General features: G+C 34.0%; 1 protein-coding gene across 3 annotated transcripts in view; it reads left to right on the forward strand.

The window, feature by feature from the left end:
• The window catches only part of LOC108694479 (thyrotroph embryonic factor), an 86,978-nt gene extending 74,207 nt beyond the window's left edge, over positions 1-12,771 (forward strand). For 2 of the 3 annotated variants that reach the window (XM_018204017.1, XM_018204014.1), the window contains 5 exons: positions 8,928-9,073; positions 10,649-10,886; positions 11,437-11,540; positions 11,714-11,851; positions 12,288-12,771. In XM_018204017.1, coding sequence (XP_018059506.1) covers positions 8,928-9,073; positions 10,649-10,886; positions 11,437-11,540; positions 11,714-11,851; positions 12,288-12,374 — 713 coding nt within the window. In that variant the 3' untranslated portion in view covers positions 12,375-12,771. The remainder of the gene's footprint in view (positions 1-8,927; positions 9,074-10,648; positions 10,887-11,436; positions 11,541-11,713; positions 11,852-12,287) is intronic. The other variant, XM_018204016.1, reaches the window with a different exon arrangement.
• The last annotated feature ends 49 nt before the right edge of the window (positions 12,772-12,820 follow it).

Genomic DNA, 12,820 nt, shown 5'->3' on the forward strand with positions numbered 1-12,820 from the left:
GACGATGTGAACGTATACAAATGCAATGAAGATAGTGAAAAATCTCAAGGAAATGGAGATCAAGAGATTTAAAGGTTTGTTAGTTCCAAATTTCAAGATCTGAGGACCTCGCATGCACTTTGCTCATTATGCGAACTTTATTCATACAACAAGCGATAGGAAACTATTTCTAAGAGGTCTAGTCGCACTCGGAGGAGCGGCCAAGGACGCCTTCGTGGTTCACTGCGTGTTAGTTCATTACATGCAATCATAAATGGTAGACAATAATATTCGCTGCACATCCACACAAACCGCGATTCTTATTTCCTCTTTCACATTCAGTTAGATTCAGCAAACTGAATCGTAGAACGTGTAAAAATCTCGAGGTGTTGACAGTGAGTAATTGAGAAAAAGAGAAAGCAGCAATAAAATATCCATTATAATTTTCATCAACACTCCTCCAAGTAATCTATTCCGTAAAAATTAATGTCTACAGATAAGAAAATTTATATGCATTCCAGCGACGTGAGTACACACTATATAAATTATTGTATACGCACACACAGAATATTTTCTTGAAAAAATTATTTTGGGAAATATCGCACTTATAGTATCTACATATATCACACATATATATACATATATCATAATTGCCTTCTCAGACAACATGCATGCCCAAAGATTAAAATAAGACGTCTTGAAGACATTTTTTTTATAAGCCGTCTTAAAAACGTCTAAAAGACAACTTGTGTCTCGATTTGGAACTTTTTGTTGTCTAGGTTAAAGTTTCCATTTTACATTATCTTGCCTATAAGTTACAAAAACTAAAGATATCGGGAAAGATATCGATGAAAATGGCATTAGCTTAGAGGTTATTCGCCAATTTAACTCGCGAACTCGATAAGTTCGCGCGTATCGCTTTCACTGTCGATAATATATGTCCTTGTGGCGCACCTGTGTTCACACCTCATAGCCAGCAGACAATTTCACGTCCATCGGAAATTCGATTCGGTACTGAGAAACTAAGGGAATCTTAAAGTGGTCTGTTTTACTAATAAAAAGCATTAATTATTGTAAAGGATTTTTGTATATATTACTTTTACAAATTTGAATATCCTTTTCTAGAATTAAAATATACACCGTTGGAAAAATTGGTTAAATTTAATATATTTCATGTGTTCCAAACGGACTACTAAAATTTTTGTTAATTTAACACAAGTTGAATAAGTATGTTAGAAAGTAATGTGCCTATAAATATTAACTAAAAACATTATCACAAAAATGATAATATTGACACAATTTTTGTAACCAAACTGCGGAAGTAATATTTTTCAAGATAATCAACATTTATGTTAAATTAACACTCGAACACGTTAAAAATTTAACAAAATTTTAACAAGAATGTGTAAGTGGACCGTTTTTAACACAAATGCAAATTGATTTTTTACCGTTACACATTAACGTAAGTAATAACTTACTAGTCTGGTGGCTGAAGTTTATGTCTAAAACAAAAAAATTTTTAAATTTAGACCTTTTTTTATTATTTTTTAATTCTATTTTTAATAGAACTATCAAGTCGTGACAACGACTATCAAAATGACAAAAAGTTGAAGTCATTTTAAGAAAAATTATAATAATATTTTAATTTTGACGATGATTTCATGATGAATTCATGATTCGATAATGATTTTTAAATTAAAACTCGAATGATATTGAGTTGATTTTCCTAGAATGACTTCAACTTGATGTCATCTTGATCTTATTATGATTTTCTGTTATATCTAGGTAAAAGTTTATTACACGATGCGGAACATAATGATTACTTTATCGCGAGCCTCGTTAATGCACTCTTTCTCGATGCCAAAGGCGATTATGAGCGAGCTGATTTGACACATTATTGATCACTATAATCGGTTTAGTCGTTTAGCCGTTGCACAACATACACATTTGCACAATACACGTGATCTTTCGCACGAAACGTGAATTCAAAGGATTCCTTAATATCCCTAATGGTTTTGCACATAATCGCCTGTTGCACTTTCCGCGATATCAAATATATAACCGACTCCGAAACTGTTACTAAATAAGTATTATCGCTCACGTAACATTAGATTATTATTTTTTATTTTAGTCTCATTTATTCCGAGTTAGATGAAGGAATTAACCGATCAGGGTCGCAGAGGTCTTGTCAATACAATTACTCAATACAATTACTACTTTTCGGTGAAAATTTTAAGAGGAAACTATGAGTCACTAGACTTCGATTGCGCCTAAAAAAACGATTGGAATAATGAGGTCGTATTGGAACTGAAGATAACGAAGCGTATGCACACACGCACGTGTCGAAAATCTAAGAAAACATATGTGACTCCTACATTATAATTCTTGCTTGCATTTTCATATGGCGCTTCTCGAAGCAGCGGTCTTAGAGATAAGACCGATAAACATACGCGCCATTGTACATAAAGCCGACAGTAAGGCGGGAGGTTAACTTTCTAGGAAACGTGTTTCGACCGCTTAGACGATGGTATGTTTTATACGAGTATAGAACGAGGAAATATACCTTTTCTTAATGTTATTACATACAAACTCGTATGAGAAACGTCGTTCGCAGTGTAATAATAATACAATATGTTTATAAATTATATATGGCTCAAGAGCATTTTGGGATGATAATATTAATTATATTACGATACAATTATTCGTTCTATTGCGAAGGTGTTGTGACGCCTCTCGCCACGTGTAATTCTTTTCTCATTCCGCATGCAGTCATTATGAGCGCCAGCGCGCGCTTATAATTAAAGAAGACTGAAGCTAATTAGAGCGTGCTCGTAAAGAGAAAGTGTTTTGGGAAAATAGAAGCAATTGCCGTATTTCCGGCACTACGAGAGAACTTATTACATACTAATGCGAGTATGACGCCGCGGATTAATGTCTCGAGGAGTCACCTAAATTTAATATTGGATTATACGTTGTATTCTTCGGTGATGCATGAAAGGTGAAAGAAGAGCTAGGCGGAAGAACGACGCGTGAGTTATGCAATAACGAGGTACCACGACTTGAGTTTTCATCCATGCAATTTTCATCATGCGATCGTAACGCCGCTATGTACCGGGTGTACTCGGCAATTGCGAGGTACTTTTACGTCTCTAATAGAATCTAAGTTAATGCCGGTTACGAACCGTACGTCAGAAGAGACGATGGTGGCTTACCGCACGCACAAATCATCGGAGAACTGACAACGGCACGAGATTTACAGATCGTAAGTCAAGTTCTTCCCATCTATCGCGTTCCGTGTTATATTGCCTCTTGATTTTCCCTTCCAGGTATAGCCAACCACAAGAAACTGCTGTTTCAGAACTTGACATCCTGCTCGTTGATTGTCTATCGTGATTATTTCACGTTGCTCCGATTGAATTTAAAATCTCTCTGATGTTTCCTTTCATAGAACCCGATAATAAAATTATCGGATAGCATTTATATTAAAATTTTTGTTCTTGTACAATTTTTATATTAAAACTTCGTTCGTTATGAATTACTTCTTCGAAGATAGTGATTTTATTAAAAAATCCAATATTCTTTTTTTCTATCTTATTATTGAAAAAAAAGTCAGCTAATTAGCCAAATGTATGTTGTTTAATTGGTGTAATATTCATAGAAAGAACAATATTGATGAAATATCTAAAGTTAGATACATCTGAATATAATTTTGTTGAACTATTAAAATTTAGTTAGGACACTCAAATTGATTGCTGAAATATTAAAACTTTTTGTAACATTACTCATCACACATACTTAAGTTTTTTTACATAATTATTTTAATACTCCAAAATTATTTTCAGATTTGTATCTGAATTTTTAAGTAGTTCAGCAAAACTATTTTTTCCATGTAGCAAATATTACTAAATATAATATTAATATGCAACTGTTTTGGTAAACAAAAAAAATATTTAGAAAATTAAATTAAGATTTTGTTTGATTTGGTTATATTATCTAAACATTTTTTTTTTATTGAAATTGTCACCAAAGTAATTTAGTAATTCTCATCTAATCTTAATTATTACTACCAGACTTTTTTCAGAACAATATGCAGAACAAATTTATATTTCAAAAACTTAATAATAATGTTTCTAATTGTAAGTAAAATTATATATATCGGAGTTTCTCGATAGCTTAACATCTAAGTTTGAGTAATTTTACCGAAATACATTATAGCTGTACAGTGTATAAACGAATATTATGGTGATCTAGCGATCTCAATTACGGAAATAGATCGCAACGATGGAGTAGCAGTAGCAGCTATCAACAATCGCATTTGTTTGGAGAAGGTTTCCTGCGGCCTTGGTCGATGGTTATTTCGGATGGATGGCCTATCCCACGAGCATTGTGTATCATAGATTCGATTGATCGAGGAAGGTTTATCGACGGCGCACTGTACGTCCATTGTGATTGAGAAAAATTGCACTTGCAGAATAAGCGACATTTCTAGTTTCGTATACAACTACACGTTTTAACTGAAAGTTTACAACTCTAAAGTGACAGATCAAAGAATATTACACAATAACATAGCTTGACTTTCTGAAATATTTGAGAACAGCTATTGTTTGTGGAGCAGGTGAAATGAATTGACTCTTCGAAGATGTGCATTTAGATGTCGGTTACAGTTATTATCGAGAGTTTCGAGAAGGACGGCGGGAATTGTGCCAAAAACGCATTCACGAGGCATCCTCGCGTGTTCACCTGCCTAGACGTTCGCGTGTCATCGATTATATAAATGACTAGCGGTATTGGAGTGACTTTGGAGGAAAAGAATGAAGATGGATTTCAGAATTCAATCGAATATTCCTTTGGCACGCGTTTCTACAAGTATTTTGTTAATTTTTTAACGTAGGAAATTATTTTAAAAAATATCGAAACTTGGAAAAAAAATGTCGAGAGATGAAATTGAGATTTCCAGTTGCGAACGATGACGTAACACATATTTGCGATCACGAAGATCCATAAATTGGCGTCGACAGGTATGAACGTGCGGTACACCGTAGCGATGATGTCTGTGGTTTTGTCACCTAAGTGTAATCTTAAGAATACGCTGCCAAGGCAACTATCTAAACAACGAAGTGCTGTAACGTAGGTTCTGCGTTCGTCGTAGCGGGTTTATTGTTTTCAGCATTTAAATAGCGTTTAAGTCTCAACGATTTATTAGCCGATCTATCATTTTCGCAAATTACTAAGAGATCCACCGCGAGAAATGTGGTAGAATTCATTTTTGATGTCTTCGACATTGAAAAGCCACATTCCTTAAAGAATTGTGTATTTTTTATATCATTAGGATAATTTCTATGATTTTATTTTATTTTATTTATGCAACGTATATTAAAATATCGATAAATACATTAAGAAAAATTTCTAATTGAAAATGAATAAATCAGAAGATCATCAATCAGAATTTTCGTTATCTTAACTGAAATTATAATAGATTCAACTAGAAAATTCAGTTTTGTCCATTTTCAGAATTCCAATTAACACAACTAGACTCGTTTCCTAAGATATTAGGCCTTTCGTACCTGATAACGTGTTAAAAATATTTTGCAGTTACTCTTCGACATAAATAATAGTTCAGTCATAGTTCCGTTAAAAAGTGGAACACATTTCTGCGATATGCGCGTATTTACGTCCACTGTAATTAACTTCGTTATCTTCACGACTTTTTTTATCTATTGGTGCAATTAACAAAATGCACTTGAAAACTAGTCCATATTGTATATTTGTGCATTTCGTTAGTAACGTTAACAAAACTCTTACAGGCTGCTTACAGATTTTTGGATTTTTGATCACAATTATCATTTTCATTTAGAATAATTAGCCAATAATATCGTATTATATAATGTATTAACATAATTTATCGTATTTATCATATTTGTCAGATTAACTATTATACATTTAATAAATACATAAATGCGATTCTTTTTTAAATTACGTTTTAAATTACGTTTATCTTATAATTTATATAACAATAATTTTGTGTACAATCAAAATTATTCTGAAATTAAATAATGTTGATTTTAACATTTATTTAATATTTTTGAATTAACATTTTATTTAATATTTTTTAATATTTTTTATTGTTATCCTGACAATGTAGAGTATCAGTATATAAATCGCTATTAATTCTTGTCTAGACAAATATGATCTCTCAAATCCAGAAATCACACTCATTGAATTTAATTAATACCGAATTACGCATAAAAAGAGAGATAATAATAAATCAAGTTTAAATAATTAAATAAGTCTCATTGAAAAGCTATTAATTATTAATTACTACGGATCTTATTTGTCCAGAAAAATTGCTCATACATAAGAATTAAAATATAAAAAGTACGAATTCTAGAAAGAATTCTATTGTGTCGAGTTCGAAATCACATGTTTCCGGTACCACGAGTATAGTAGTGGCTATCTCCAAAGGCCGGCTATTGTAAATAAACGGGGGACAAACGAGGACGGAACGAATGCAAGAGAGATAGAGACGCGGGGGTACGGAAATGCAGTCCTCGGTGAATGAATGGATAAAATCAGGAAGATCCCCCGTGTCCCCTGGCCCGATTACATCGTACCCAAACGAGACACGCTGCTCCCCGCTCGTTCTCTCGGCGCGATACCGATGGTAATACCGCTTCGCAACACGAGATTAGTTCCGCAGAGTTAGCCGGCCGGCCGACGAGCAGCCTTGAACCAAATTACGGACTGCCGTTGTTTAGTTGTTTAGCCATCGTATGCCATAGAGAAAGCCTGGCCGGGAGCGCCTAAGGCGACGCTGCAGGCGCGGTTCGATCGCGATCTCACTTTCCGCTCCTTTAATCGGCGCTACTTAGACGTCGATTATTTTTAGCTAACCGGTAATCGATTGAATACCTTCTGCATTCGTTTTATTGTACTATACGCGCATGTTATTAACATTTTTTAGTCGCGATAATTCGTGATATTCACGAACGTTATGTCGCTACCAAAAAATCTTGTTAGCTTCTTGAGAGAGAGAGAGAGAGAGAGAGAGAGAGTCCGATTGTATAATATTCTATAATATTCCGCGATTATGCGTAAATGTATATGACAAATGTATTCAATACACTTGTCGAGACAGGACGCGGTATTGTGAGTACAGCCTTGAATTTACAGGCACGACTGCAACAATAGTTGAATAGAAATAGCATTGGTACATCAGAAACCGCAAACCTCGACAAACCGTTTGCGCGAGAGCGGATTGCCAAGCCGATATTCTGTGAATCGAAGTGAAAAAAGTAGAGAAGTGACGAAATTAGCATACCGTCGAATAGAGTTATGTTGCCCTTGGTGTAACATTTTACACGCTATAAGACTTGAAAAATATGCCAAACTATTCTTAAAAGAAGCTATCCGAGAGACAGTTTAGTAGTTGCAATCCAAAGTCTAAATTTCATTGCTTTATATATACTTCGCTTATTTTTGTAATTGTTTAATACATTTGCTATCAAACATTATTGCTGATCATTATAATCCTATGTCATTGTCGTTGATATCATGATCATTACCATTATAGTCACCATCATAAACATAATTTTTATTATTATCATTATCGTCATCATCATCATCAATCATCATAATGATCATAATCATCTTTATTTTCATCTGATATCTTAATAACCAACAACGAGTAACCAACATCGTAGTATGACAAGGCATGTTCTCATAGCCTTGACAGTCGACCCGACACTCCCCAGACTCGACGACTATCGAAGTAGAAACACGAACCTAAATAGCTGAATAATTTTGTCAAATTTGATAATGCAAAAGTTTGGAGAAAGGATGCGCATGCTTACGCGGTAATCTATTCAATCAAAAATATGCATATTTCTACGCGACCAATTTTGTGACTGCATATTAATTGATGCGATTTACAATTAATAATTGATGAGCGTTTATAATATATTTAAAAAATAATATTGTCTAAACATGGAGAAAGAAATAAAAAAGGCGGGATAGAAAAAACAATGTTCTTATGTGACTCGCCTACTATTTTTGAATGAGTATTTTCAAACTACAATGAAATAAATTTAATCTAAATCTTAATATGTACTTTTTTGAATAGTATTAAGTAAACATTTACTTATAAATAAATATTTTATTATTTATATAAATAAATAAATATTTATATAAATAAAAACTGAGATTTAAATCATATCAACGGCTCTTGTAATAAATATGTATTTACATTTAATATTTAATTAACTTAGAACAATTCAAACAAATATTTATTAAAATGTAGTATAATTTTTGTGTATTCTTTTTCTTTCTTCGTATTCTTTTTCTCTTTTTTTTTTCACGTGAGAATTATAAACGATGATAATGAAAAATTTGACGTCATTAGTTGAATAATGTATAACACCATATAGAAATAAAATATAAAAAGCTTGTAAAAATTCTCGTTATTTTAAGTCCTTTTATACATTTAAATGTATACTCGTGTACTTTTTACGTCAATAATATTTTAGCATAAATTTATGAAGTCTAAGGAGGTTGTACGAAAAATGCTAAAGACATAAAAAAGCGGAAGATGTGTAAAATTGCAAATTGTCACACATTATACAATGACTCTGCCATGATAACAGAATGTGTTAAGTATATACCAGAAGTTTTGGGAAAGAAAAGTGCATTGTACAAAAGCGAATGAGTGTATAGATTGCACGACAATAGCACTTGTAATATTCCTGTCTGAGATTATTGTTAAGAAAGATTATTTTTAACGGCCGTAAATTCGCGTCATTTCAATATATAAATAATTCGCAAAAAAGAATTTCTCGCAATGTAATAGTAAACCTTGTATTTAATATTGATATTATTGGTACAAAAATTATTATCGATTTAAAAACTGTAATTAAAAATTACGAATATCTAAGTAAATAAAATTGAATTTGCAGGGAAACAAGGTAAAGATGGGCCAGAGGAAAAGAAGGATGCCGACGGTGAACTTTGGGGCAACGTGGAAGCGCAGGCCGCCTTTCTCGGTCCCAATCTCTGGGACAAAACTTTGCCTTACGATGCCGACCTGAAGGTATTAAACCATGTATGTATAAAGGCGCGATACGGTAAGCCTATAATTTGGCTCTGATTTAATCCCAAAATTCTATAAAATAAAATCGGAAGCTAAAACTAATCGTGTGTCATACGTTTTGTCTTTACTTTCGAGTTACCTTTATTCATTGATGCTATCTTTATATGATTTTCTGTCTATTACTTATCGTGATAATGCGGTACATTTCTTATATTTTCTTTTCTCTAAAATCATTTGTATATGTATCTTCTCTTAGAATAGCATTGATTTTGGGGAAATGTATTCCGTAAAATATATTGTATATCCCGGAAATTGCTATATACGCACGCTATGTAATTGAATGAAAAATCAATGTAGTAGACCATTGTAACACTTGCTCTATTATAATTCGCCTTCCTGACTCGAGAAACCGGGAAGCCGAATATTAAGCCGCTATGCAATCGCAACGATAGCGGTCGCTTTCTCCGTTCTGCCTCGGCGGAATCGAGGAAGTTTCGGCTATTCTTTTCTATCTCCATTATTATTTTTAACCAAAACTATCTGAATAATTTATCAAAAAAGTATATCTTTTTAGATAATCTCTTATAAAATACTTGTCCACGAAACTTGTCTATTTTCTAAAGAAAGCAATATTCAATCGCATTTAATATTACATAAATAATTCATCGTCTTAATTTATACAGTTGCTATACATGTATGATAATTAATAATTAAAATATTTCTGTAAAGTATGAATAAATTGTATAAATAATGTGTAATTTTTGGAAAAACATATAAAACTCTTCGTAAACCTTTCGCCAACTTTCACCATTTGCGTTCCTTCCATCGCGATATGCCGCTTGAATTTCGATAAAAAAGCAGAGCAAAATTATAAAGTGCGAAATGAAATAGAAATACAATAGGAAAATTTTTCTATGAAAGTGTATTCCTTCGTTGCATTTAAAAGTTCCGTTTCGAAATAGTTTTGTATGCCTTTTTGAAATTAACGGCATGTAAAGTGTGGATAGCTTTCACATTTATGCTAATATCACGATGGCTTCGCGGGGCTTATCTTTGGAGAATTTGTACATATTGACAAAATATTAATCTTAATAGATTACCTTAATAGATAGCAACTCAATTCTAGATTAAATGTAGGTATCTATATTCTGACTTATTATTAATTGTGTATTGATATACAAAATGTTTATGTGTATCATTATTTACATACAATGATTATATTATTATTACGCGAAAAGAACGATTTTGCTGAAAAGTCTATAATGGATGTAAATCTGAAAATAATTTTGTTTGACCATCAAAATAATTATTTTAGAAAATAAAAAATGATAAGCAATGTTGTAAAAAAAATATTGATATTCTAACAACCAATTTGAGTTTCCAATCATATTATTTTGAGGGTTAAAATTATTTTCAGATTCTATATGCAAAACTTTAGATTTATTCTTTTCATATATTTATTAGACACATTAAAAATAAGGATTCTAGACATCCGTTCTACCTAAGTATAAGATAGATCCTGCTCTAACTTGACAAAGATCCGAGAGAAACCATCTCGGAAATAACACCTCAGATCTCTGTTGATAGTATGTCGATCTCGATGAGTTTCTTTCTGAAAACGGCATCCCCGTCGATGGTGTGGCTGGTGGTGGACAGGGTACCATGCAAGGTAGCCAGCTTCATAAAATCAACAACACCGAGGCCGCCGGGCATCAGGGACCAGCGGGTCTTCACTTGGAACCAGTTACCAAACGCGAGAGATCACCATCGCCGAGCGAATGCTGCTCGCCGGACACCCTGAACCCACCTTCTCCCGCGGATTCCAGTGAGTAAAATACAACCTTCTCGCTCTTTCACTTTTATTCCTCGTCGTAGCCGTCGTTCGTGATATCGAGATCCTGAGAAGTGTTTCACACGACTTCATACAAAAGGATCTGAAAGATTTCAGATCTTTAATAGTTTCTACAAATATCAGTACCGAATATTTTGTAGAAAACGAAGAATACTCAATAAAAGATGGAATATTGAGAAATTAAGAAAAATAAAGTACAGGAGGATGAAGGATGAGAGAGAAATCCAATAGAAAGTCATAAATGGAAAGTTTTACTGAAAGTAAACGGGTAAAGTAAAAACATGACGAAAGAAAGGTATAAAGAAGCAGCATTCTGACGTAAATAATAGTAGCCGCATTTGGACCACAAGAAAGAGAGAAGATAAAAAAATATACGCTATCTCAGAATCTGTATTGCGATAACGTCGAGCTTGTCGAGTATCTGATAGTAAACTAGACTAACGTCGACATTGTCAATTGTTCCCCTTCCGCGTGACAGATTCCGAGGACTCGTCACGAATACAATATGGCTTGTCTCTTGTAGCGCTCTCGATGGCCTCATCGGGGCGAGATTTCGATCCACGTACCCGGGCCTTTTCTGACGAGGAACTCAAACCCCAACCTATGATCAAGAAATCGCGGAAACAGGTGAGTCTTAATTCATTTGTGTAATTACATTGCTGTTTGGGCTTCCAAATTTGTCAACACTGTAATGAATTCTCTGAATTGAATTCTCTCTTCATCGAACTACGTATTTTTCGCATAATACAAGCGTTCTAATGTTCTTATGTTCTTTCTTTCTCTTTCATTTGCGGCCGCAGTTCGTTCCGGATGACTTGAAGGATGACAAATACTGGGCGCGTCGTAGGAAGAATAACATGGCAGCGAAACGATCGCGAGACGCGCGTCGCATGAAGGAGAACCAGATAGCACTCAGGGCCGGCTTCCTCGAGAAAGAGGTAAATTTTCTCACAGCTGGAAATTTGAAACCGTTACGTAGACTGTAGTTATATAATTCATTATTTAAAGACATTACCGAAGATATTTGTGTATTTGAAGATATACAAAATGATCCAGACCGTGACAATTGATTATTAATGACCGTGACAACTGATTGTTAATGATAAATTCATTTCGAGATAAAAAAATCTAATACCAAAATGTCAAGATCATAGTAGCTTTTTAAAGGTTTAAAGTTTAAAGTAGCTAATTGAACTGTTCGAAATTCACGCACAGTAATAGAGTTCAGAAAAATAGAAGAGAATAAAATTAATGTTTGAAAACATCTTCACTATTGTGCAATGTGCCATGCCTGAGCCCGCAAATGTCAGACAGATTTATTTGAACAAAATAAAAGGGGAGAACCGAGTCTTTACATTTTCACTTTATTTGCAGAATATGGGTCTACGACAGGAGCTGGACCGATTAAAAAATGAGAACATGTTGCTACGCGACAAACTGAGCAAGTACACGGACGTCTAACATCTCGTCGTCGGCCATGCACCAGTTTGAGCGACACGCAAAGAGAGAGAGAAGAGACGCGAACACGAGGGTGGACATCACATCCCTCAGCTACTACTCCCTCGCTTATAGTCGCAGCACATAGCAGTCTTCGCCTCCGCGGAGGAAGCGAAGGGGATGCGGAGCATGTTGACGAGTATCAACTCCCGAACCGACTGCCGCCGCCCTAAAGCCGACAACCAATCAACTTCCTCAGAAATCTCCGAAGATCCTCTATTCTCTATCATTCTCTTTCTCTCCTTCTCTTGCTCTCGGATAAAATTCTTATTGAGTCCTCGCTCCTTGTCCTGCTCTAGAAAACTTCAACACTTGTAAATAGTTATATGTATAGTTAGATTATATACACACATACACACATACGCGCGTGCGCGTTATGTATATATATGAATATATATATATATATATAT

This window comes from Atta colombica, unplaced genomic scaffold, assembly GCF_001594045.1.
Source record: "Atta colombica isolate Treedump-2 unplaced genomic scaffold, Acol1.0 scaffold12, whole genome shotgun sequence".
In the NCBI taxonomy this organism is placed as follows: Eukaryota; Metazoa; Arthropoda; class Insecta; order Hymenoptera; family Formicidae; genus Atta; species Atta colombica.